The sequence below is a fragment of the Pelophylax lessonae genome (assembly GCF_965119305.1).
Source record: "Pelophylax lessonae genome assembly, chromosome: 8".
In the NCBI taxonomy this organism is placed as follows: domain Eukaryota; kingdom Metazoa; phylum Chordata; class Amphibia; order Anura; family Ranidae; genus Pelophylax; species Pelophylax lessonae.
This window is the reverse complement of record NC_138775.1, coordinates 262,001,784-262,029,408: the sequence shown is the minus strand read 5'-3', so window position 1 is coordinate 262,029,408 and position 27,625 is coordinate 262,001,784. Positions and strand designations below refer to the sequence as shown.

The window sequence follows — 27,625 nt, the reverse complement described above, 5'->3', positions numbered from 1 at the left end:
ATTATTTTATATCATGATAATTAAAACTAATATTACATTTATCAGGAAGTCAGATTTACATGCATTAGCTCCTTGTCTATATGCAAAATCATATGACATATCATAATGTTCAATTCCAAACCACAAACTCCAGTTTTATTTTGTTTGTCTGAATGTCTGATGTCATTTTGCACACCACAATCATGTGAGGGATGTTCCCTGAAGGAGACGCTCCGCCTCCTCATACTCATCAGTTTGCATTAAAGGCGGCAGTATGAGATGGGGAAATGCCATCCGTAACGCACTGCAAACTGATGGCATGCAAAACTGCTGGAAAAAAAATCTTGACCGTCAATTTGCTGCCCCTCTCAAAGCGCTGCCTGGGTCCAATGGACCCAGTGGGACCTATGGTAGGACCGGCCCTGTCCTTTTACATCTCAGTGCTGCTGACCTCTGGCAGCCTTTTATACCCACTTCCTATCTACATGCACACTTTCTAGTGTCGGCTTCACATCATTGCTTTAGCCTGGCTTTCTGATGGGAGTGGACTATGTATGCCTGTGCAATGTATCAGCACAACCACTTGTACTTGTAACTGAACAAAACAACCTTCATGATAGAATTCGCAAAAATAATTTTATTAAAAACTGCAGATTTAAAAGAATGAGAACAACTTATTAGATTAACCTATGACATCATAGTGTAATAATTTGTCTTTCAACCTATTTTATTTCAGTTGACTTCTTGAAAAAGTGTAATTTTTTTTTCCTTATTTTAGCCAATATTTATCCAATGAACCTGAAATTTGCAAAAAGACAGTGCTATCCAAATACCAAATAAGTTCAATGTACAAATGTACGGTGAACATTACCTTACTTGCGTTATCTTTCTTTAAGTTTTTGTCCTTTCTTTTGTTGCTTAAGGCTCAGTTCACATATATCCGGCCATGGTTTCAATGCAATTTTTAAAAGATGCTTGGTGCAGGTTTGTTTACCGGAAATTGCACCTGAACCGGACTGAAAAACGCACAGGACTCTTTTTAAAAACAGACTGCGGCTGACCCAGATATATGTGAACCAGCTCCATAGAAAGCTGGTTTGGTTCACATGTCATGCGAGTCGGATACGATTAAAAATGCATCCAATTCGCATATATGTGAACTGAGCCTAAAAAAAAAAATCAACTGTGATAAAGTTCTGTTGAAGAGCAAATTCAGGCAACCAGGTAAAGCAAGTTAATTAACTGCTAATGCAAGTGTATATTTTAGTGATAAATGGTACTACACTCTACGATGAGAAAATGCTCTTCGCTTTAGTGGGTTTTTTTTTTTTTATAGTGACAGAGTTGTTATTAACTGTCTTTATACATGACAAAGGATTCCCAGAGAACAGTAGGGGGTAGCTAAATTGACAGCACCTGAAATGTACCCTGCCTCTTAGTGGGCTTTGATTGAAACCCTGGGAAACAACCATCTGATAAGGGAGGATTCTATGCAATATTTCAGTTCTTAGTGTAAACTTCTTTTTGAGGTATTTATTTCTGTGCCTTTCTCAACAGAGGAGTAAAGTGATGGAGCTGACAATGTGAAATGGAGCACAATGCTTCACCTGCTGACTCAAAGCAATAATACATAATATAAATATGCAATATTTAATTTACCTTACAAAAATCAACTTTAATTAAAAAAAAAGTAATGCTCATCATAAACCTTTACTTTAAAGCAGGGGTCTCCAAACTTTCTAAACAAAAGGCTAGTTTATTATCCTTCAGACTTTAGAGGGGTCGAACTATGGCCTGTAGGAGTAGAAAATGTCCTGGTGTCAGTAACAATACCCTATCATTGGTGTCAGTGAGAGGAATAGTGCCCCATCATTGGTGTCAGTGGGAGGAATAGCACCCCACCATTGATGTCAGTGGCAGGAATAGAGCCTCAGCATTGATGTCCGTGGCAGGAATAGCGCCCCACCATTGATTTCAGTGGCAGGAATAGAGCCTCAGCATTGATGTCAGTGGTAGGAATAGCGCCCCTCCACTGGAGTCAGTGAGAGGAAAAGCGCCCCATCACTGGTGTCAGTGAGAGGAACAGTCCCCCATCACTGGTGTCAGTGAGAGGAACAGTCCCCCATCACTGGTGTCAGTGAGAGGAACAGTCCCCCATCACTGGTGTCAGTGAGAGGAACAGTCCCCGATCACTGGTGTCAGTGAGAGGAATAACTCCCGATCACTGGTGTCAGTGAGAGGAATAACTCCCCATCACTGGTGTCAGTGAGAGGAATAACTCCCCATCACTGGTGTCAGTGAGAGGAATAACTCCCCATCACTGGTGTCAGTGAGAGGAATAACTCCCCATCACTGGTGTCAGTGAGAGGAATAACTCCCCATCACTGGTGTCAGTGAGAGGAATAACTCCCCATCACTGGTGTCAGTGAGAGGAATAACTCCCCATCACTGGTGTCAGTGAGAGGAATAGCGCCCCTCCACTGGAGTCAGTGAGAGGAATGGCGCCCCATCACTGGTGTCAGTGAGAGGAATAGCGCCTCATCATTGGTGTCAGTAGGACGAATAGTGCCCCATCATTCGTGTCAGTGGAAGAAATAGTCCCCTATCATTGGTTTCCATGACCGGAATAGCATGTCATCATTGGTGTCAGTGGTAGGAATAGTGCCCCATCATTGGAGTTAGTGGGAGGAACCCTGGGATCCCCTCCTTCCCATCAGGCCCCCCTTCATCTGTCCCCCATCCTACCCCCTCTCTACTTATGCTGTGTGGGTGGTCTGGTCCACCTCCTGGGTTGGGGGCAGGGTGCTATGCTGGCAATGGGGCAGGAGAGGTGCGCTGCCAGCTGTGCGCGCGGGGGGGGGTGGAGGGTTGTACCTGGTAGGGGTTCCTGCCAGGGCCCCTTGTCCTGCCTGGGCCTGGGGATCCCTCCTGGGTCCCTGGGAGCCTTGTGGTGCCGCCATTTTCTTGTAGCCTCTGTGCTCAATGCACGGCGGCCATGTTTGTGTAGTCCGGTGGCCATTTTGCGGTGGTTGCCCATTGAAAATAGCGGCGGCCATGACAGTGGAGCCCTGTGGGCAGTGATTTCGGCAGTGGTAGCCCCTCCTCATCTCCTGGTGCTGACTCCTGGATCCTTTAATTTCCTGATTGTCACTCGTGCGGTGCAGATTCTCCTGGTGGCTACGGTGCCTGGTTTCTGTGGGGTGGTGAGTCTGGTGTGGGTCCTCTCCCTTTCTGCTGGGGATCGATTGATGCTCTGTGACTGGCAACCAGGTGATGCTGCCAGAGCGGTGGGGGTTGTCCCTTAGCTGATCCCCTATCTGGGGCTGTGGGGCCCTCCGGGTCCCATCAATCCATCGATGCACTGACGGCAGTGCTGGAGTCCCTTGTGTCCCGGGTGGAGGTGGCTTTTGGGTGACAGGCTGGCATAAAGTACCCCCCACCTTCCCCTGCCTTATCGGCCGCCGCAGACATGGGTCACCCTGCTGCCCTGAATCCTCAGATAGTGAGGATAATTCCTCTGCTTCTGCAACCACTCACGAAAAGGTGCTGGTGGACGCACTGATTGTTATCTGTGCTTGAGCCTTAAAGTTAGAGGACGCAGCTGCGACGGAGGCACAGGCTCCCTTTGGCACTCACAAGCCATCTAGAGCAGCAAAGGAGTTCCCTTTACCCTCCTATTTTGACAGAATTGTCACTGAAAAGTGGGGACGACTAAAGCGCCCCCTTGGGGTCCCTAAGCAAGTTGCGAGGCGATACCCCAATGAGGAGTCCCTTCTTAAGAAGTGGACTGTACCACCGGTGGTGGACCCTCCGGTTTCCTGATTAAACAAGGCAACCATGATTCCAGTTCAAGAGTCCCCGGCCTTTAAGGACCCGGCTGACCGGAAGGCGGAGGCTGTGGCCTGCAATATGTACACCCTGGCTGGTTTGTCACTGAGGCCGATTTTCACCTTTGCCCTGGTATGGCAGACTCTGACCAAGTGGGCTAAGCTAAGCTTTAAAAGTGTGAATGAGGACTCAGACTTTAGATGACCTCTGACCCCTAAGGCACTAAAGAGACAAGCTCAGACAAGGTAGACAAAGGTAAAAAAAAAGGGGGCAAACATAAACCTTTCATAGGTAAACCTGCACTAGAAAGACCAAATATTCTGCCAACGCTCATGCACGAGTGCTGCTTTGTAATATTAATAGGAGTTGAAACAAAAGAAGAAAATGGCTTCTGGAGTGAAAAATAATATATCTGCCCTCTTTATCCTTACATTACCATTCTGAGTCCATATTTGGGCAAACTACAGAGAATGACTAATCTATTTTTTTTTTTGGCACATCAGAAAGCCAGGGAAAAAAAAGAAAATATCATATGGCTCCTTCCACATTCCATCATTTTCCATTGGAATGATGTGCTGAGGATTTCAAGTGCTCGGTCTGGCACACAATCCACTACAACAGAAGTAGCTAAATGCAGAACATCCAAGTGAAGCAAACGGAGAAATTTACAAAATGCACTTGGTTTGTCTGAGCTCCAGACTGATGGCTTTAATTACCCAGCAGTCTGTTTATCCCTTCAGACAAGGTTCTGGCTGCTTTGGGTCACTGGATCCCTGAGAGGGATCATTCTGCAAAACCAGTCAAAGGAATGTTGACATCCCTACCGGCCTTGTCTGCGGACAGTAGCAGATGAAAACAAAGCGGCTTTGGTGGAAGAAAAGAAAAAAAAAAAACAGTTTAGGCCTCGTGGCTCATACAGTGCCTCTGACTTTTCCATTAGTCTTCTCTTTATTCTTTTGCAACCACTGATCTGCAAATGCTAGAACACTGAGACTCCGCCAGGATTTAAAGTGACATTCTGAACCAAGCACAAACTCCAGTTCTAAATATGTTATAATAGTAACCCTTTATCTGTTTCTGATAATTTTCGATAACTCTTAAAGCAGATCTTCACTGTATCTGAGCACCACAAACCAAAAGCAAAATGTAATTCATTTTTAACATGCAAAGCAAACTCCCCCCATCAATCCAAGTCACTATTCTTTATTTTATTGAGAAATCACTTTGAAAAACACCCCATAGCATTTCTGGCCATGGCCATCTTGAGTAAGGGCAGATGATTCATGTAGCAATTACTTCCTGGAATCCGTCCGCCCTTAGCTCAAGCATGCAGACAGGAGGGTGTGCTTAGCTGAGAAAACACCTCCTCCGCTCCTCCCTTCCTGAAGACTCCTGGAATGTAGAACATCATTTGCCTAGGCAAGAAAAAAAATGTTTAAAACAAGTAAATATGATATACATTCCTATTTACCAGCATGAGGACTAAAAATAATCAATGTTGATTTGGAGAGTGAAATTCCACTTTAAAGCCCAACTGAACTTCTAGTTTAAAATGGCTAAATACATTTCCAGTATATCCAAACAAAACATGCTCAATGTCCTAATGTTCAGTTTCTTTAGACGGTAGCCACAGCATTAGAAAAGCCTGTCCTCTGCCAGAAGCTGCTGAGCGCCTTTGCTCTCTTTGGAGAAGCAGTGGTCTCTCTGTAGAAATCCGCCACACCCCTGCTGAGTCAGGCCAATCTGAAAGCTAGTTCAAAGCTTGCTCTCTGCTGACTGGATGTTCTGAATGTAAACTGAGCAGGGGGGTGTGTCAGACCTCTGCACAGAGAGAAAGGTTCCCACTCTGCAGTTGCTGGCAAGGGACTTGCTTTTCTGCTTAGACTGGCTACTTTCTAAAGTAAATGAATGTAAAAAAAGAACTAAATCCTCAAACATATTTGCCTTCCAGTGATGTGACCGTTACATCCTTTGCTGGCTGCTGTCATCTTCTCCTAAGCCTTCAGCCTCTGTTTTGGCCGGTAGCGGAATGACGTCACATGGGAGTCAGTCATTCAGCCGCAGCCGGAGTGTGTCAGGAATGCATGCCGAACTGCACATGCACAGCTCAGTGTACATTCAATGGAAGACTACGAGCAGGCAGGTGCGTGTTACTGCAGAGACTTAACCTGTCTCTTCTGCAATAAAGAGCTGCTGGCTCAGTTTTTCACTGGTTAAGTTTAGTTCCACTTTAAAACTTTAAACATAGTTTGTATTTATGCATCTGAAATGCATTTAAATCGTTTAAGCTGATTTTTAATTAGGCTTTAAAGCCTTTTACCAGTTCTTGGCTGGAAGGATTTGCCCCCTTAATGACCAGGCCATTTTTTGCGATTCGGCACCGCATTACTTTAACGGAAAAGATTTTTTTTTTTTGTGACTTTTCTGGAAAAAAAAAAAAAACAATATTTTTCACATTCTGCTATATAACATTCCCCCCCCCCCCCCCCCCCCCCCAAAATGTAAAATCTAAAATTTTCATCCTTTTAGGCCAATTTGTTTTCTGCTACATATTTTTGGTTTGTGCAAAGGTTATTGCATCTACAAACTAGGGGAAAGATTTGTCATTTTTATTTTTTTTTACTAGTAATTGCGGCGATCTGTGATTTTTAGCAGGACTGTGACATTACAGCGGACAGATCGGACCCCTGACTGACATTTGTGACACTTTTGGGGGATCAGTGACATTACTACAGTAATCAGTGCTAAAAATATGCACTGTTACTGTAATAATGACACTGGCAGGGAAGGGGTTAACCTAGGGGAGATCGAGGGGTTAAGTGTGAGCCTAGGGGAGTGATTTCTAACGGGGGGGGGGCTTGTGAAATGACCACAGAGACCTGTGATCCTAAACAGAAGGATCACAGGCGCTCTTGTGATAATTTCTGAGAGAAGAACGGTCAGCTGTGTTTACAACAGCAGACAGTTCTTCTCTCTCAGCGGGGAGCGATCGCGGGTGCCCGCTGGCCACGTGCATCGGCGTCCCCGCTGCCTAGCACCAAGCGTGTGACTGACGTAGGGCTGCGTCGGTTCGCCCAGGAGAGGCTGCCTGCCACAGTAAATGTGCGGCGAGCAGTCTTAATGTGGTTAAAGTGTAAGTCCACCCTAAAACTAAAATCACTGCATCTATAGATCTCTATAGATCTCTCCACAATCAAACACTAACCGATCTAGCCCTGTAAAGAAGAAATCGCTATACATACCTTTTTTTTAAGCCGATCCGACCCGATCTCCAGCGGCGGAAGCTCTGCAGAGGAGACGGCCCACAACAGCTGTGAAATGAATGGAGAGTGACGTCACCCATAGAGGTTCTGTCAGCTCAGCGTGGGATCGGATCGACTTAAAAAGAGGAAGTATACTGATTTCTTCTTTACAGGGTTAGATAGGTTAGTGTTAGAACGTGGATATCTATAGATGCAGGGATTTTTTAGTTTTAGGGTAGACTGAATCCTTTAATGTCACTAAGGTGGACTGTTTAACGTTTTGCAGGTTAAATAGGTCAGTTTATGCTAATCTGCTGGGAGACACAACAATTATATACTGTATGTACATGGGACAGTCATGATTGCTGTTTATCGTTTTGAAAATAGTAGTCTTTGGCCCCGTTCACACTGGGGCGACGCTACTTGCCGGGGCGACCTCATAGGTCGCGGCGCGCTGCTCGCACCGCGACCTCTGAGCGGCCGGCACGGACTTCATAACATTGAAGTCTATGCAGGTCGCTCCGGGTCGCCCCAAAGAAGCTCCGGACCCTTTTTCTAAGTCGGAGCGACTTGTGTCGCTCCTATTAGAACGGGTCCACAGCTTCCCTATGGCAGGCGACCTGTCAGGCGACCAGGTCGCCTGACAGGTCGCCCCAGTGTGAACGGGGCCTTAAATTGCTGCTTTCTAATAATATGAGACAATGCTTCTTGTTGCCGGAGTGCACAGAGGAGCTTTCTTTTTTTTTTCCATGATGTAAAAAGGTATTTTTTTCATTGAAATGATAAAGAGCCCCTTGTCTGGCAAAAAAACCTTATGTCTGAAGTGACTAACTCATTGCAACCAGTCTTTTCTGTTGCTATAGTGAAATTGCACTTTGCTTCCATATGTTTCTCATAATCCCCTGATCAACAGCACTCAGTCTGGAAGAGGGAGGGTCAACACTCCAAGCCAGTCAGGACTTTGCTGCTTCATGTAAATTTGATAGAGCAGAGGGCTGACCTTTTTGATGCACTGCTGCTCCTTCATTACCCGAGGCAGGCTGGTGACCAAGCTGTAATAATTACCTGCGAATTGGAGTGAGGGCTCCAGTCCAACTAGACTGTCTAGCATGAATTCCTGAATCACAATAGAGGGTAAATAGTTTGGCATGCAAGGTCATTCACATGTATGTATTTAAGCTCTGTACTTGGCAGAGTCACGTGAACCTTTATTTCAGCGAAAGATGAAAGGCAATATAATTTCATCTATCAGGGCTACTCTGTTCAATTCAAGTATACAGATCCTCTGAACATTTCTGTTTATTTTCTTTACAAGTACTTTTAAAGCTCATACTGATTACTTTTTTTTTGTCTTTAGGCTGTGACATCTAGCTGCTGGTCTGTGCTTAAGCAGAAGAAGCAACAGATGAAGGTAATACAATAGTTCACAGCAATTATTTGCAGCTTGGCTACCAAAAATATCAAATCTCTGATTTTGGTACCGGGAGAGTACAGCAGAAGCTGACTGCTTTCATACTGTCTCTTTCTGACTGAAGTCAGTGCAGAGTGGAGCAAAGGGGTGTAAGAAGTAGTATTGGTCACTCTTCTGTAGCCAGGCTTTTTTCCCAGAAAGCAGTTAAGATTAGCCAGATAAGTTAATGTAATAGACCTAGAGTGCTACATGCTGGCTACAAATCTTGAACATACACTATATTGTCAAAATAATTGGGACGCCTGCCTTTACACGCACATGAACTTAATGGCATCCCAGTCTTAGTCCGTAGGGTTCAATATTACGTTGGCCCACCCTTCGCAGCTATAACAGCTTAAACTCCTCTGGGAAGGCCGTCCAAAGGGTTTAGGAGTGTGTCTATATGCACTCTTTTATGTGAATATGTGACTATTCTTCCAGAAACAATCGTAATTCAGATACATGGAAAGATTGTTTTAAATACACTATATTGTCAAAAGTATTGGGACGCCTGCCTTTACACGCACATGAACTTTAATGGCATCCCAGTCTTAGTCCCTAGGGTTCAATACTGAGTTGGCCCACCCTTTGCAGCTATAACAGCTTCAACTCTTCAGAGAAGACTGTATACAAGGTTTTAGGAGTGTCTATGGGAATGTTTGGTCATTATTCCAGAAGCAAATTTGTGAGGTCAGGCACTGATGTTGGACAAGAGGGCCTGGCTTGCAGTCTCCACTCTAATTCATCCCAAAGATGTTCTGTCTGGTTAAGGGCAGGACTCTGTGCAGGCCAGTCAAGTTCCTCCACCCAAAACTCGCTCCTTTATGTCTTTATGGATCCTGCTTTATGCACTGGTGCGCAGTGATGTTGGAACAGGAAGGGGCCATCCCCAAACTGTTCCCACAAAGTTGGGAGCATGAAGTTGTCCAAAATGTCTTGGTATGCTGACGCTCACTGGAACAGAGGGGTAAAGCCCAACCTCTGAAAAATAACCCCACACCATAATCCCCGTTCCACCAAATGATTTGGACCAGTGCACAAAGCAAGGTCCATAAAGACATGGATGAGCAAGTTTGGGGTGGAGGAACTTGACTGGCCTGCACAGAGTCCTGACCTTAACCTGATAGAACATCTTTGGGATGAATTAGAGTGGAGATTGTGAGCCAGGCCTTTTCGTCCAACATCAATGCCTGACCTCACATATGTGCTTCTGGAAGACTTGTTCTGGTTATGTATGTTGTAAAAAAAAAATAAAAAATAAAATAATTATCAAATTATTGACCTACTGTAAATTGTCTCAAATAAGAGCTACCTGAATTTTTCACACACATTGGTACTAACAATGAAAAGGTTGCAGGGTTTTCATGAATTTGGTGCAAGGCTTTCCACTTCATCCATAGCCCCAGAATTGTGTCACAAATGCCATAGTGAATCACCTCTGTAGTCTGCTGATAAGTCTTGGCATTATATAATTTTGTGTATATAATCCGACACAATTGCTCCCTTAACTTACGAAGCGGAGCCCAGTTTTCTGGCAAGTTATTGAAGAGTGTAATGTGACAGTTTTTTGTTGGAGTGGTTGTAGTCTGCCAATATCGTCGCAAGCAGGACTATAGCAACACAAGAGGGAGAACTTGGATCTTTTAATGATAAAGAGGCAGCTGAAGGGGATTTAATGTCCTTGGTTTGTTTCCAGCAGTGACAACAAATCAGACCTCTAAAGTACACCTGACTACATCTTAAGCTGACATAAATAACAATTGGGCAATCGTTACAGGCTCATATGCCCTCCTAGACCTCCTGGTGCCAGATTTTCACACCTTCTAAGCTGGTGGTGGTGTTTGCGGGAATCCCACAACTTTAATACTAACAGACACATCTGCTTTGTTTTTAGAACAGTACACATTGAGGCAAAAGCTTTGCTAAGCACTATTGTGAGACTGTATGTGGGGTTGTATAAACTCTTTTGGTGTCCATGTCGAACAGCTCTTGTTGGGCATTAGGAACAGTTAGACCAAGGTTGTCTAAACTGCAGCCCACTGGCCACATGCGGCCCAAGATGGCTTTGAATGCAGCCCAACACAAAATTGTAAAATTAATAAAAAAATGTTTTGTTTTTTCTTGTAAAAATGCATTTAAACTTAGTGAACACATGCGGCCGAAGGAAAATTTGGCAGTGTCTCTTTACTGAACTTTAATTATTATTGTGGATTTATATAGCACCAACAGTTTGCTCAGCACTTTACATTTAAATGAAGGCAGACACTACAGTTACAATACAAATTGGTACAAGAGGAATCAGAGGGCCCTGCTCATTAGAGCTTACAATCTAAGAGGGAGAGGGTCAAGTGATACAAAAGGTAATAAATGTTGGGGATGAGTTGATGGAGAAAGTAAAAACAAAGTATATTATTTAGAAGTAGGATAGGCTTCTTTAAAGAGAAGGGTTTTCAGGGATCGTCTAAAGTCTGGATAGATTAGGAGATAGTCGAACAGCTTGGGGTAGGGAGTTCCAAAGGATGGGAGAAACTTGGGAGAAGTCCTGGAGGCAAGCATGGGAGGAGGTGACAAGGGTGCCAAAGAGCAGATCTTGGGAGGACCGAAGAGCGTGGTTTGGATGATATTTTGAAACTAGGTTAGTGATGTAGCTGGGGGCAGAGTTGTGGATGACTTTGTAAGTTTGTTGTTCGAACTTTGAATTTTATTCATTGGGTGAGTGGAAGCCAGTGGAGGGACTGGCAGAGACGGGTACAAGACGGTTGGGAAGGTGGATGAGTCTGGCAGCAGCATTCATGATTTACTGAAATGGGGATAGCCTACGTAAAGGTCATCCAATGAGGAGGGATGTAACAGTGGTTGAGGCAAGAGATAATTTAGAGTGAATTAGAAGCTTTGTGGTGTCATTGGTTAAAAAGGGGCATATTCTGGAGCTGTTGCGGAGGTTGAGGTGGCATGATTTGGACAGGTATATGATGTGGGCCTGAAAGGACAGTTCAGATTTCAGGGTTACCCCTTGCACCCTGGCATGCAGGGATGGACTGACAGTTGTGCCATTGACCTTACAGAGAAGTCAGGGGAAGGGGCACATAGGCGAGGAAATATCATGAGCTCAGTTTTAAATAGATTGAGTTTGAGGAAGTGGTGTCCCATCGAGTCTGATATGTCTGTTAGTAAATTAGTGATAGTTAAGGAAACTGATGGGGTGAGCCGAGGGGTAGAGAGATAGATTTGGGTATCATCAGCATAGAAATGGTATTGGAAACCAAGGGAAGCTATCCGGGGAAGAGGTGTAGATCGAGAATAGGTGGGGTCCAAGGAAAGAACCTTGGGGGACCCCGGCGCTAAGAGGAGTAGAAGAGGAGGAAGTAGAGTTGTAAGGGACACTGAAGGTGCGGTGAGATAGGTAAGATGAGAACCAATGGAGAGTACAGTCATAAAGACCAAGGGTCGGCTGTATCAAAGGCAGCAGAGATGTCCAAGAGTAAGGGTCCCTTCACACAGACTCTGTTTTGCTCAGCGGGGATCGATCCCCGCTGAGCAGGCGGATGAGAGGTCCGTCTCTGCTCACTGTGCTGAGACGAACCTGTCAGATCCCCGCTCTCCTCTATGGGAGATCGGATGAAAACAGACCACCTGCCCGTTTTCATCCGATCCTCCAGACAGATGGAAAATAGGGTTTTCATCCATCTGGATTTCACAGACAGGATCGTATCGGATAGCAGTGGGTGTCAGCAGACATGTCACCATGAGAGATGCATGGAGCATCCGATCAGGTCCGCCCGAAAAACTGACAGGCGGACCTGATCGGAAAAGCCCGTGTGAAAAGGCCCTAAGAGTACGGAATAGTGAATGTTTTTATTTCAGCTGTTAGTAAGTAATTTGTGAGTTTGAGGAGAGCAGTTTCTGTGGAATGTTGAGAGCAAAATCCAGACTGAAGGGAAACAAGAAGGTTATTCTCAATGAGGTGGCAACTCAGCCGGTTGTAGAGTAGACATTCAAGAAATGTGGAGGTGAAAGGGAGTAAGGAGATGGGTCTCAGGTTGTTAATATTGGTGGGGTCCAGTGAGGCCTTTTTAACTATGGTGGTGACATGTTTTAGAGGGTTTTATAAGTTTCATCTTTCCAAAGAAAATATTCCACTATTCACAATCACGTCTTATTCATGTCATCAGTTTTCGGCAGCACCTATATTTGTGAGCAACTATTTTCAAGGATGAAGCACATGAATGGCAAAATTAGAACCAAATTATCTGGTATAGACCTTGAGAATTTCCTGAGAATTGTTACTCCATCCATCCAACCAGATATTGATGCGTCTGTTTATCAAAACGTGTCAAATATCGCACTAGTTTTATGTTGCTCTCTTTTACTTTTATAATTAAAAGAATTTAAAAAAATGACGTTGGTGCATTATCTTTACCAGTGATCGTTAACTTGTGCTCTGCTCAACTTTTTCTGCTCATCAGCTATCATTATTATTGTAGTTTATGCGTAGGCCAAGACAATTCCTCTTCTTACAATGTGACCCAGGAAGGTCAAAAGGTTGGACACCCCTGGCATTGACTGTCTAAATTGACACCTGTGTGTGTATGGGGCTTTATAAAGAGAAGCAAAGGGGGAGATTTATTTAAACTGGTGCAGCTGTTCATAGTAACCAGTGAGTTTCTAACTTCAGCCTATTCAATTAAGCTTTGACAATAAAACCTGAGACAAAAAAAGAATTGTACAAGCTACAAGGCTCTTTTATTCGACAAGGTTAGGCAGACAGAAGCTAGAATACAGTGGGGTGGATTTACTGAAGATAAATAGACTGTTCACTTTGCAAGTGTAGTTGCAGCCTGCAAGGGCAATTTTCTTTTTATTAAAAAAATTAAAATCTATAGGTACAAAACATAGCCTTGGGCATTCCCCGGCTAATAATACAAAAAACATATAACTACTAACACCTCCTATTATAGAACACAAAAAAAGGGGGTGGAAGAAACAACACACCTTCCATACAACTCGCTCTGTCATTCTGTTATGAAATTACTTTAAAGAGGAGTTCCGGCCTCAAAATCGTTACATTAGATTTTGTGGCATCCGCTTCCTTATTGTCACCTGAAAAAGTATTGGATATTCCCGAATTTTTTTTACTTACCTTGTTTCAAAAGAAGATATACTCACCTTTCCTTCCACTTCCTCCCTCTGTGGCCGCGGCCCGCGCCGTCACTTCCTGTCCTGCAATGCGTCCTGGGAGTTCTTACTCATCACTCCCAGGAGGCAATGGGCAGTGACGTAGGCGGCCGGCCGCTCCTCTCATCGCGTTATTTGCAAACAGGAAATAACGCGATGATAGGCGTCTCTATGGAAACCCTTACTATGCCGATCGCATAGTACTGGGCATGCGCGAGATTTTGCGCTGCATTAATCGGCCGCCTCCATCTAGATTCTAGAACAAGGAAGCAGGAAAAGTGGTTGTTGGGCGCTTCTGACCAGGCAAGAGGGAAAGGAGTCCACCGCTGTAAGGGGGGCGCAGGGGATGCTCCAGATTCTTGTTGGGAGACTGTCCTGAATGACAGGGTACGAGGCAGCACTGGCGGGAAAACTCCGAGGAATCCGCTGGCACAGGTAGAAAGAAAAGAACAGGCGCCACTGTAAATAGCCAAACAATTTATTGCACAAAATACATAATGACTTACACATAGGTAAGCTGCAATCCGTATCGCAGCGTCTCCAGCGCACGATCCGGCCGTCCACCGGTCCGGAGGTGACGTCACAGGAAGCTGGTCAAATACTTGGTTACACCGGAAGCCGCAAATGGAACGCAGGCTCCCGGAAATGACGCAACGCGTTTCGGAGCATGCGCACTCGGCTCCTTCCTCAAGCGTAAGTGACTGCCACCTGGTGCCAGGTTTAAATACGGCAGTCTACGATCAATTAGCATTGAAATCAACACAAGGGGCGGCGCAATACTCTGCAGGACCAGCTACACAGCCAGCACTTCTGGAGAGTCCGCACAATACATTTAGGTAATACAATGGATTTCATACCGGGGCTTATTAATCTACAAATATTTTAAAAACAAACAGTATACATTACAAGTATTATTACAAGTATTTTTACGTCCTCTATGATAGATGTGCTAAAAGATGACTAGCGCACCATAAAACTAAAAATTAAATATGTATATGCATATATCACTCTGTATTGGAGTACAAGGGAAAAGAAGGGCTGCCTAATAAATAAGAGAAAGGCACAAGCTCCTGAATAAATCCAAAAATCATGTGCTCACAAACAGAGGTTAATTTTCCATGATCCGTAAAATATATAAGCACAAAAACAGTGCCAGATAGCTAAAGGAAAAATACACTGGATAAAAAGCTAAATTTATTAAAAAACTGTAAATTGTTTTAAAACACGTACACATATGTATGCAGGCGTAAAACACGTGCAGACACATGTATACGTATGTACCCTCAAATACTAGCAAAATGGGGATAAAAGAAAAAAAGGGGGGGGGAGGGAGAGAATGGGGGGAGGGAAGGGATGAGGGGAAAAAAAGTGAGAAACAAGGGGAGAGGGGAGGGGGGGGGGGGGAGAAAAAAAAGGGGGGGTGGGAAGAGAAAAAGGAGAGGAGGGGAGGGGAAGGGCAGGGGGGGGGAAAGGGAAAGGAAAGAAGACTAAAAGGAAAAAAAAAAAAAAAAAAAAAGAAAAGATTAGAATAATAAAAATGCACTGACTCACAGGATAGTATTGATATCTAACTCCTCGTTCAGTCCCCCGGGAGCCAGAACATTCAGGGCGTATATCCAGTAAGTTTCCCTACTGCACAGACGCCTGAACCTCTCGGCCTCAGAGGTACCTTTTGGAATCGCCTCAATCACCCAGACATATAGTCCCTCAGTGGACTTATCGTGGTGTTGAAGGAAATGTCTGGGGGCGCTATGGTGGTCTTTACCCTCCTGGATATAACGTCGGTGCTGACCGAACCGTGCTCTTAAAGTCCGTATAGTCCTGCCGACATAGTGCAGGCCGCACGGGCATACCAGACAATACACCACGAATTCAGACGAACAGGTATGGAATTCGTTAATTCCATACCTGTTGCCTCCAATCACGAAGTCCTTCTGTCCATGCTTGACATATTGACATGTCAAGCATTGTATTTTACGACACTGGTACATACCAGTGACGTTAAAAAACGTCAGGGACGGGGAAGCATATTTTTTGGATTTAAGTTTACTAGGTGCGATTTTAGTTTTTATATATTAGGGGCCTTTCTGTATGAAAACCGGGGTTTGTCAGGGAGTACTGCCTTTAGATGAGGGTCTTGGAGTAAGAGTGGCCAGTGTTTTTTTACCACTCGCTCCATTTGTCGGTGGTGATTATGGAATTGAGTTGTGAATCTCATCTGTGTGCCATCAGATCCAGTCTTGTTACGCTTAACAGTCTGTGGTGCTATATATAGGGAAAACGCCTGCTCAACAATGGTGTCTGGGTACCCTTTTTCTAGAAATTTTTGTTTGAGGGCCGTGCCTTGCACTTTATAGTCCGAGGTCTTAGTACAATTATGTCTAAGTCTACAGAATTGACTTTTTGGGATATTGTCTAACCAACGGGGATGGTGACAGCTCTGATAATGCAGTAGGGAATTACCTGCAGTAGGTTTTATGTAATTCTTGGCCAGTATTTGCTGGTTATCATGGTGGAGATCAAGATCCAAGAAAGCCAAATGGTCAGGATCAATCACAGAGGTGAACCTCAATCCCATATCATTGTTGTTACAGTGGGAAACGAAGTTCAAAACCTCTGCAGCCTCTCCATCCCAAATGATGACGATATCATCAATATATCGTCCGAAAAACACTATATGTGGAGTGTAGGGATTATTATTCAACACATATCGAGTCTCCCAATGTCCCATGGTGAGATTGGCATACGATGGAGCGAAATTGGCTCCCATCGCCGTGCCCATAATCTGTAGATAGTAGTCGTCATTGAACAAAAAGTAGTTATGCGAAAGACAGAACAGCGTGGCTTGCATGATGAAGTCAGCCTGTTTGGGGTGAATGGTGTCATCCTGACTGAGGTAGAACTCTAGGGCCCTCATACCAACTGTATGTGGGATGGATGTGTACAAAGATTGTACATCCAACGAAACCCACAAGTATGTCGGTTCCCATGTATACGGAAGATTGTACTCCTTATTCCGTATACATGGGAACCGACATACTTGTGGGTTTCGTTGGATGTACAATCTTTGTACACATCCATCCCACATACAGTTGGTATGAGGGCCCTAGAGTTCTACCTCAGTCAGGATGACACCATTCACCCCAAACAGGCTGACTTCATCATGCAAGCCACGCTGTTCTGTCTTTCGCATAACTACTTTTTGTTCAATGACGACTACTATCTACAGATTATGGGCACGGCGATGGGAGCCAATTTCGCTCCATCGTATGCCAATCTCACCATGGGACATTGGGAGACTCGATATGTGTTGAATAATAATCCCTACACTCCACATATAGTGTTTTTCGGACGATATATTGATGATATCGTCATCATTTGGGATGGAGAGGCTGCAGAGGTTTTGAACTTCGTTTCCCACTGTAACAACAATGATATGGGATTGAGGTTCACCTCTGTGATTGATCCTGACCATTTGGCTTTCTTGGATCTTGATCTCCACCATGATAACCAGCAAATACTGGCCAAGAATTACATAAAACCTACTGCAGGTAATTCCCTACTGCATTATCAGAGCTGTCACCATCCCCGTTGGTTAGACAATATCCCAAAAAGTCAATTCTGTAGACTTAGACATAATTGTACTAAGACTTCGGACTATAAAGTGCAAGGCACGGCCCTCAAACAAAAATTTCTAGAAAAAGGGTACCCAGACACCATTGTTGAGCAGGCGTTTTCCCTATATATAGCACCACAGACTGTTAAGCGTAACAAGACTGGATCTGATGGCACACAGATGAGATTCACAACTCAATTCCATAATCACCACCGACAAATGGAGCGAGTGGTAAAAAAACACTGGCCACTCTTACTCCAAGACCCTCATCTAAAGGCAGTACTCCCTGACAAACCCCGGTTCTCATACAGAAAGGCCCCTAATATAAAAACTAAAATCGCACCTAGTAAACTTAAATCCAAAAAATATGCTTCCCCGTCCCTGACGTTTTTTAACGTCACTGGTATGTACCAGTGTCGTAAAATACAATGCTTGACATGTCAATATGTCAAGCATGGACAGAAGGACTTCGTGATTGGAGGCAACAGGTATGGAATTAACGAATTCCATACCTGTTCGTCTGAATTCGTGGTGTATTGTCTGGTATGCCCGTGCGGCCTGCACTATGTCGGCAGGACTATACGGACTTTAAGAGCACGGTTCGGTCAGCACCGACGTTATATCCAGGAGGGTAAAGACCACCATAGCGTCCCCAGACATTTCCTTCAACACCACGATAAGTCCACTGAGGGACTATATGTCTGGGTGATTGAGGCGATTCCAAAAGGTACCTCTGAGGCTGAGAGGTTCAGGCGTCTGTGCAGTAGGGAAACTTACTGGATATACGCCCTGAATGTTCTGGCTCCCGGGGGACTGAACGAGGAGTTAGATATCAATACTATCCTGTGAGTCAGTGCATTTTTATTATTCTAATCTTTTCTTTTTTTTTTTTTTTTTTTTCCTTTTAGTCTTCTTTCCTTTCCCTTTCCCCCCCCCTGCCCTTCCCCTCCCCTCCTCTCCTTTTTCTCTTCCCACCCCCCCTTTTTTTCTTCCCCCCCCCCTCCCCTCTCCCCTTGTTTCTCACTTTTTTTCCCCTCATCCCTTCCCTCCCCCCATTCTCTCCCTCCCCCCCCCTTTTTTTCTTTTATCCCCATTTTGCTAGTATTTGAGGGTACATACGTATACATGTGTCTGCACGTGTTTTACGCCTGCATACATATGTGTACGTGTTTTAAAACAATTTACAGTTTTTTAATAAATTTAGCTTTTTATCCAGTGTATTTTTCCTTTAGCTATCTGGCACTGTTTTTGTGCTTATATATTTTACGGATCATGGAAAATTAACCTCTGTTTGTGAGCACATGATTTTTGGATTTATTCAGGAGCTTGTGCCTTTCTCTTATTTATTAGGCAGCCCTTCTTTTCCCTTGTACTCCAATACAGAGTGATATATGCATATACATATTTAATTTTTAGTTTTATGGTGCGCTAGTCATCTTTTAGCACATCTATCATAGAGGACGTAAAAATACTTGTAATAATACTTGTAATGTATACTGTTTGTTTTTAAAATATTTGTAGATTAATAAGCCCCGGTATGAAATCCATTGTATTACCTAAATGTATTGTGCGGACTCTCCAGAAGTGCTGGCTGTGTAGCTGGTCCTGCAGAGTATTGCGCCGCCCCTTGTGTTGATTTCAATGCTAATTGATCGTAGACTGCCGTATTTAAACCTGGCACCAGGTGGCAGTCACTTACGCTTGAGGAAGGAGCCGAGTGCGCATGCTCCGAAACGCGTTGCGTCATTTCCGGGAGCCTGCGTTCCATTTGCGGCTTCCGGTGTAACCAAGTATTTGACCAGCTTCCTGTGACGTCACCTCCGGACCGGTGGACGGCCGGATCGTGCGCTGGAGACGATGCGATACGGATTGCAGCTTACCTATGTGTAAGTCATTATGTATTTTGTGCAATAAATTGTTTGGCTATTTACAGTGGCGCCTGTTCTTTTCTTAGAACAAGGAAGCAGGGCACTCATTTGCATACAACGGCTTCGGGTGACCAGGAAAAAGATGGCGGCGCTCAGCAAACCTTTTATAAAGTAAGATTTTACGATTGCCAATCAATGATTAAACTGTATAAAACCGGATTAGCGGATGTATGAAGGGCGGTGGATCACTGTTTGGGAAGTATTTATAAAAAAAGATTCTGTGGCCGGAACTCCGCTTTAAGGGTTAATGAATTATAAGGAGATTCCTGTTCCCTCTCAACCATCAGGATAATGTATCGGAAGAATATTAACTTGTGTTTAGAATCCTACCTGAACAAATGTAATGTGAGTGCCTTGAGAGGAGTAAATTTTTTCATATCATAAACTAAACCCTATCAGGGGGGAATGAATTCAGTCTCTGGTCTCCTGATCATCTGTTGTGCACTCCGCATCTGTCCACAAGTGCCAGACCTTCTCAAATTACCTAGGGCAACCCCGGGACTAATAAGTAGCTTTGTATAGAGGTACAACCTTATTGACTAAACGCTTCCAGAAGGACAGATTAGGGGCTGTGTCTGATTTCCATTTGAACGCTATCGCCTTCCTGACTTAAAATAATAAGAGACCCAAAAGAGTACAAATCTCCCCACTAATGGTCAGAGTCAACTAACCCCAGGTAGATATAGGGTCACTTCCCACCAGTAGCCGCTAATACAAGGGCACTCCCAAAAGATATGGGCAAATCCAGCAGGGTCACTAGAGCATCTCCAACAGCAAGAGGACTTGGGGTTTATATGATGTAGTCATTGTGGTGTAAAATAATTTCTGTGCACTATTTTAAATTGGATTAGCCGGTCTTTAGTTGATATTAGTGCTTGAAATTGGCTGTCCCAGAGATCTTTCCAGTCTTCATTGCCCAAGTCCTGCTCCTCTGAACGCCACACAGTTAGCAGGGCATCGAGTCCTACATGAACAGAAGGAATTAGTGACTTGTAGATCACAGAAAGTGTTTTTTTGAGAGTGTCATCCAGGAGGAGAACCTCCAAATCATCCTGCTCCAATCTAAACAAAGAGAACCCAAATTGCAAGGCATAGGCGTGTAGGAGTTGCAGGAATTAGAAGAAGAACACATTAGGCAGTGTAAATTTATCTTTCAACCTATCGAACGTAAATAGTGCACTCCCATCACAAATATCTGAAAGATATCTGATTCCTTTAGCAGCCCAAAGACCTGGGTCTGGTAAAGTATGAATTTCTGGTAGCATGGGATTGAATCAAAGCAGGGTTGATAGGGACCGTTTACCCCTCACTATATTAGTAATGACAGCATGCCAGGCCTTAATAACTGCCCTCATAGCGGCTGGAAGGGGCGGGTGGGAGACTCTCAGACCCCTGTAGAGGAGATTACAGAGGGTCTCATAGCCAGTTATGAGCGTGGGTAAGCATGGTGGTTATGAAAGTCTGGGCAAGCCAAGCCCCCTTGCATCCAAGGTCTGCATAAACTTTCCTGTTAAATCTAGATTGTTGGGATTGCCATAAGAAGGAGCCTATAAGTGAATCTAATTGTTTAAAAAAGGTTTTCGGTAGCCACTCTGCGGCATGCCTAAGGCTGTATAATAGAACTGGGAGGATTTTCATTTTAATTAAATTCATTCTCCCGATAGGGGATAAAGGGAGATGTGACCAGGCTTTTAATCTCTGTTTACACCACTGAAGAGCTGGGGACAAATTAAGATGTCTAAAATCCTTAGTGTTGGGAGACATATTAATCCCAAAATATTTAATAGTCGTTGCCCATTGCAAAGGAGAATTTGGGTTAGCCAACCTTTTGGCATCTTGATCAATCGTTAACACAAGGTATTTACCCCAATTAGTATGTAGACCCGAAAGGGCCGCAAAGCGGTCCAGGATCCATAGCGCTTCTGAAAGTGAAGGGCCAGGGTCCCATAGAAAGAGAATTAAATCATCTGCATAGAGCGCTACCTAGTCTACAATGGAGTCCACAGGAATCCCAGCTACCTTATCAATGCCTCCGCCAATGGTTCCATGGCCAGCGCGAACAAGGCAGGGGAAAGAGGACATCCCTTCCTCGTCCCCTCCTGGACCAGAAAGGGAGACAACAACTTGCCATTCAACTTAATGCTAGCTACAGGGACTTTGTATAATATCTCAATTCACTTCCGAAAAACCGGGCCAAAACCAAAGAGCTTGAACACTTGCATCAAGTAACTCCATCGGACTGTGTCGAAAGCCTTTTTGGATATTAACTCCTTTACGCCTGCCCGCCGCAGATATACTGATGCAGGCAGCCGCTCCTGCGCGAAACGCCGTATATGTACGGCGCTCGCTCTCGGGAGTCTAGGGGGCGGGGAAGCCAATTGCCGCCTTTTTTCATGGATAGTGTAGGACCCACTGATAATGGGGTACTTTGACGCAGTAGTGGGCTTGAGCACGATATGGCCATATGGTGGGACCAAACCCCCATTTTTATTTATGGACTCTCTTCAGATTTGGTAGTAATTTCTTTTGCATTTGCGCGCTATTCTTTTTTAATATATAATTGCCGCCTGACGCCCGCGATCGTTCCCCGCTGAGAGAGAAGGACGGTCGGCTGTTGTAAACACAGCTGACCGTCCTTCTTTCTGCAATGACCATAGAGCCCATGTGATCCTTCTATATAGGATCACATGTCTCTATGGTCATCTCAGAAGCCACGCCCCCCCACAGTTAGAATCACTCCCCTAGGCTCACATTTAACCCCTTGATCACCCACAGGGTTAACCCCTTCCCTGCCAATGGCATTATTACAGTAACGTGCATATTTTTAGCACTGATTACTGTAGTAATGTCACTGGTACCCCCAAAAGTGTCAAAAATGTCAGGGGTCCAATCTGTTCCCCGCAATGTCGCAGTCCCGCAAAAAATCACAGATCGCCGCAATTACTAGTAAAAAAAAAAAATGACATAAATCTTTCCCGTAGTTAGTAGACGCGATAACTTTTGCGCAAACCGATCAAAATACGCTTATTGCAATTTTTTTTTTTACCAAAAATATGTAGCAGAAAACAAATTGGCCTAAAATGTTAAAAAATTTTGATTTTTAATTTTAAATTTTTTTTTTGGGGAATGTCATATAGCAAAATGTGAAAAATATTGTTTTTTTTTTTTTCAAAATTGTCGCTTTTTTTTGTTTATAGCACAAAAAATAAAAATTGCACAGGTGATCAAATACCAGAAAAGAAAGCTCTATTGCACGTCCGCGCAATTGTCCGTTAAAGTAACGCAGTGCCGAATCGCAAAATAGGGCCTGGTCAGGTAGGGGGTAAAATCTTCCGGGGCTTAAGTGGTTAAAGGCTACAAAGACTCTCTAGGCAGTCTCTTTAGGCTGAAGCTGGAGATGTGTGAAAACCCTGCGTGTAATAACATCAGTGGATTTGCAAGGCAAAAAGCCAGTTTGGTCAATGTTGATAATTGATGGTAACATGTGCATTATCCTGTTGGCTAGGGCTTTGGTGAGGATCTTTAGGTCATAATTCAGAAGTGATATAGGTCTATAGGAAGAGAATTACATCAAATATTTGCCAGACTTGGGCAATAGCACAATATGTGCCTGATACATACTATCTGGTAATTATCCAACCTCCAAACAATGAGCAAAATGTTTTTGTAACCTAGGGCCCAGTATGGGCTTTGTACCACTCTCCTAACAGACCATCTGGCCCTGGGGATTTATGATTGGGGAAGGATTGTATAGCGGCCTCAATCTCCAAGAGTGATAGGGATTTGTCAAGTACCTCCCTATTCTCAGATTTTCTCCAGAGCTTAGTAAGAAGTAAAGGTTCACTTTGTAAATAATACCCAATCACATGCAAGGAAAATAAAAAAAAACAGAATTTTTACTTGCACATGATTGGATGATGAAAGTCAACAGAGCTTCAACTTATTTACTAAGCTCTGATGCAAATGCCCTTTGCAGAGAGCAACTGCACTTGTAAAGTGCTCAGCATGTTTGCCATGTAAATCAACCCAAATGTCTCAGCCCATTGTTTTTACAGCAACTGTCAAACGTTACCTGTCATTCCTGACTCTCAGGCCTGAGTCAGCCTAAGACAACTGATCAAATCTACATGAGGGGAGAAAATATTATGTTGGCCATAGACTGCTTAATCTTTAGCTGATTTCTGCTGACATTCAAGTAACAAGTAGCCTTGTCTGCACCACCCAGCTCCGCAAAGCTTGATTGAAAAATCTAAGGCGCCAGATGGAAAATTGTCAGCCAAACGATGACTGCAGCCAATCAGATGCAGCCACCATTCAGGTACTCCGCACGCGTGTTGCGGCTGTCTAAATGCAATAGCCAATAGGTAAAATTCCTCCATCTATGCTGTGTAGCGTGGATGGAAAAATCAATTGATTTCTCTTGATTAGCCAGGGGGTTAACGAGAGAAATCTGAACTTGATTGGCTAGCTTAAAGCTAAACAAAACCCTCCTATCCTTTAAAGCCAAAGAAGCCGCCATCTTAGTCTCTGTTTGATCTGCAGTTTCCATGGTGCTGCACATGTGATCAGCTTTGATCCCAGTCATTTGATGGCTTGAAAGTTTGGTTGAGAGTACAAGCTACTGTGATCGTTATTATTCATTGCATGCCTTGAATGTAATTGTTTTGTAAAATGGTTAAATTCATTGCCTTAGTTCCGCTTTAAGTCTTCTATAAGCTGTGATGGATGAAGATGGAATCAGAATCCTGCCTAAACCCCCATTGTAGCTAAAGCTGCCAATAGATAAATTCTTCTTTTTTTTTTTTTTATTCATTCAGCCAAGGGTCCGGAAAAAATAAAAATCCTCCATCCACACAAGAAAAGTGAAAGCAGGAATCCTCCCCACTGCGTCATTGTATTCTGACAGCTGTATTCCTCTGCTGTCGGATTACACTGATCAGACAAAAGTTTTCCAACATTTCAATTCAACAGAAGTTGATCGTCTTCTGTCAAGCAGGAAAGGCCATAGATGGATCAAAATTCTGCCAGTCTCCACTAAACCGGCTTAATTTCCAATCATCTATTGCCAGCTTTATTCTCAGTATTTGTGGAATTCTCAGCTCTATCTAATCACCTTTCTTTCTCTCCCTTTGCAGTGATACTGATTTCCCCATTCTTCTTTTTAAATTCCTCTAATTGCCACAGTTTTCTCTCTATATAGATGTGTACAGGAAGAAATGAATAATGAAATCATCACAAGAACCTCATAATACCCTGGTTTATCTTTATTTTCAGGTACCTGATGGATTCTTTGCCCATTTCTATGCAGTCTGTGAACACATAAGTCCAGTTTTGGCCTGGGGATTTCTGGGACCCAAAAATTCATTAAATGACTTGTGCTGCTTCTATAAGGTACTTAAGACATCTATGGATAGTCATGAACAGGCTCTCTCTTTTTATACATAAAGTCGGCCATTCTATGCCTTGTATGACAATACAGTTTGTCTATTTCTTTTTATGTCCTTTCTCTTGTTTGATGGTCTGTATAGTGGAAAGTACTAGTATTGGTTCACAAAAACAATACTCTGACACTAGGGGCAGGGCTTGCATACCTCCCAACTTTTGAACTTGAGAATGAGGGACATTTCAGGGAGATAGTGACCTGCAGTCACTATGGCACATGGAAGAGAGGATCACTATGGCACATGGAAGGCAGAAAGGAAGGATCACTTTGGCACATGGAAGGCAGGAAGGATCACTAAATTATGCGGAAGGAAGGATCACTATGGAACATGGAAGGCAGGAAAGAAGGATCACTATGACATATGGAAGACAGGAAGGATTACTATGGTACATGGAAGGCAGGAAGGATCACTATATTATATGAAAGGAAGGTTTAGATGGAAGGAAGAAAGAGGGGTGAGTTCACTCGGACTTTTACTTGCCCGAGGCTGGCTGGTCTCCAGAGGCTCAGGCAGTGACAACATGTGCACTGCTTCACAGCCCACACAACCCCTTCACAGGCTCAGCATTGGCTGCATGCCGGGGGTTGTGGACAGACACTAGACACAGGGGGGACATGGGGAGGAGATGGAGCACACCTAGCCTAACTACTCTTCCACTGGTGCAAGATGTAGGGTGGGCGGGCTGTGCTGGCTTGGCACTGAGCGTGTCAGCCTTAACAGGTGCAGCATGGTGCACACTGACAGGTGGGTTCAAGTGCTGGAACTCCACTGTGGGATTCAGCCCAGATTTGCAGGGCACCAGGATTTACTTGAAATCCCGGGATGGTCCCGGCGAGTCCATGATGGTTGGGAGGTATGAGCTTGTACAATAAGGTGTTGTAAATTAGGTATGCCTAGGGGCAGTGTAATGTATAATACAGCATGTGATTGGTTGCTAAATATAATATCACATTGCTAATTGATATTTATTTTACAGTATAAAGCTTAGTTTCTATATATTGAGAGAACATTTAATACACTTTGTCATTGTGGTGAAATTATTTTATCCCTTTCTGTCCTATAAACAGGCTCAGGTTCTGCATTTCTTGAAGGACATATTTGATCTGGAGAAAGTCTGCTATTCAAATGTGGAAAGTTTGTCGGAAGACATTTTGCAGTGTCTCCAACACCGCATGGAGCTGATCAAGACTTATTTGGAAAGAGACTCACTGAAACCCGTGTATGTCCCATCCTACGTATACCAACCACCTAAACCTTTTCTAGCATAAGTTATATATAGCTAAAACCTGTCACTTACACATGGTGAAGTCAGCCATGTTTTTCTCCATCAGCACAGCCAATAAATTATTCACGAGCCACAGATGTTATTAGATTTTAGGGGTTTGGGTGGCTTAGATCTTCATTACATTGGGAATAATCGAATAAATATCATTCTAGTCTCCACTTACCAACAGGTTCCCACAGTACCGAATGGCTGTCTTCCGTGTGTACAGGACAGGTGCTCTTTAATCCCAGGCTTCCCTTATAGAGCAAGAAGCCAAACAATAACTTTATAGCCCATTAATTTCCCACTGCCAAAATTGGCCTTCCACATTTTGTCACCAAATCTCTATACTTTTGCAAAAATGCATTTCACCTTGTTTATGTTCTTTTCTACACTCAGTTTAAGATTATCTTTATCTGATTTTATTTTTGTTTAATTTGTTTAGTTCAAAGTTGTTCAAAGAATGTTTTATATTTATTGTCCTCTTTCATTCATGGTGGTAAAAAAGGGGTAAAGTATGACATCCTCAGGACCTTGTTCCCATAACCTAATATTTGCACATGTTCTGTCCCAAGTTCTTCCTTTTCCAGCTTGCAGACACTTTAGCTTCAAAACTTTGAACCACTAACCTAAAACATGTATGCAGTAAAAGGAATGTTCACCTTTCATAACATGTTACATGTTACACCCATATTCAGGGTGTAACATATTATGAAAGGACCGGCCCCCCACTCTGACATCTAGTGGGGGATCTTATCCCCAAACTGGCTGTCACAATTTAAACAGAAACCGTAGCCATGCAGGGCTCTGCCCACCCGGCCGCATCTCTCATTCACAGTGTTCTGTGAATGCAAAACTACAAGTCCCGACAGCTGTAGTGGCTGTCGGCTTGTAGTTCTCAATGGACTACAACGGCGCTAGTAGTTTATTGATTCTTCCTGTCAAATTGTATAAGCTTGCTTGTACGAGGTACGAGCAAGTTGATACACTGACAGATCTGCAGGACATCAGTGATCTGCTGATCCTGGGTGCAATGCTTTACAAGCTCCCAAAACAAAAAATAATAAATTTGTCAAAAGGTGAACTTATCCCTTAAAGATTCAGAATTTTCTCTGATTCTCTTTATATGCAGACTTGTATTGTGTCAGAGACTTACAAAAAATATACTGCCATGACTTGTTATGCAACTTGGGAATTCAAAGTCCCATGACAAGTTGCGCCCCATTAATGGCAATGGAACCGTTCTATTTGGTGCGACTCCGACTTGGCACTCCGACTTAGAAAAAAGTTCATGCACTTATTTGGTGTGACTTTAACACGACTTGCAATGACTTCTTTTAAAGAAGTCTTATGCAAGCCGCGATTAAGTCACGCAGGGATGTCTGATTCAAAGTTGTGGCAGTGTAAACAAGGCCTTCAACTAGTTTCACTTTTTTACTGAAGACTGAGCTATGGGTAAATCCCCACCAACTACAGTACCTTTCCCCTATGGACTTTTTTCATTGGTCACTAAAACAGAAGGCCAAATATCGATTGGTTCAACAGAAACCGGCCAACATTCGGCCCATGTGTACAGCAGCCTTTCCAACAGAATCTGGTCTAAAGACTGGCTTTTATCAAACCGGCATGCTGGAAGACCAGCATCCAATCAGCACTTCCAGCCAATGGCTTTGAGCACTGATCAGTGTGTTCGTTGAAC

At 43.7% G+C, this 27,625-nt stretch overlaps 1 protein-coding gene across 2 annotated transcripts in view; it reads left to right on the top strand.

The window, feature by feature from the left end:
• The window catches only part of MIGA1 (mitoguardin 1), a 130,155-nt gene extending 104,177 nt beyond the window's left edge, over positions 1 to 25,978 (top strand). For both annotated transcript variants that reach the window (XM_082265326.1, XM_082265325.1), the window contains 3 exons: positions 8,407 to 8,460; positions 24,493 to 24,609; positions 25,730 to 25,978. In XM_082265326.1, coding sequence (XP_082121452.1) covers positions 8,407 to 8,460; positions 24,493 to 24,609; positions 25,730 to 25,930 — 372 coding nt within the window. In that variant the 3' untranslated portion in view covers positions 25,931 to 25,978. The remainder of the gene's footprint in view (positions 1 to 8,406; positions 8,461 to 24,492; positions 24,610 to 25,729) is intronic.
• Positions 25,979 to 27,625: the final 1,647 nt, after the last annotated feature.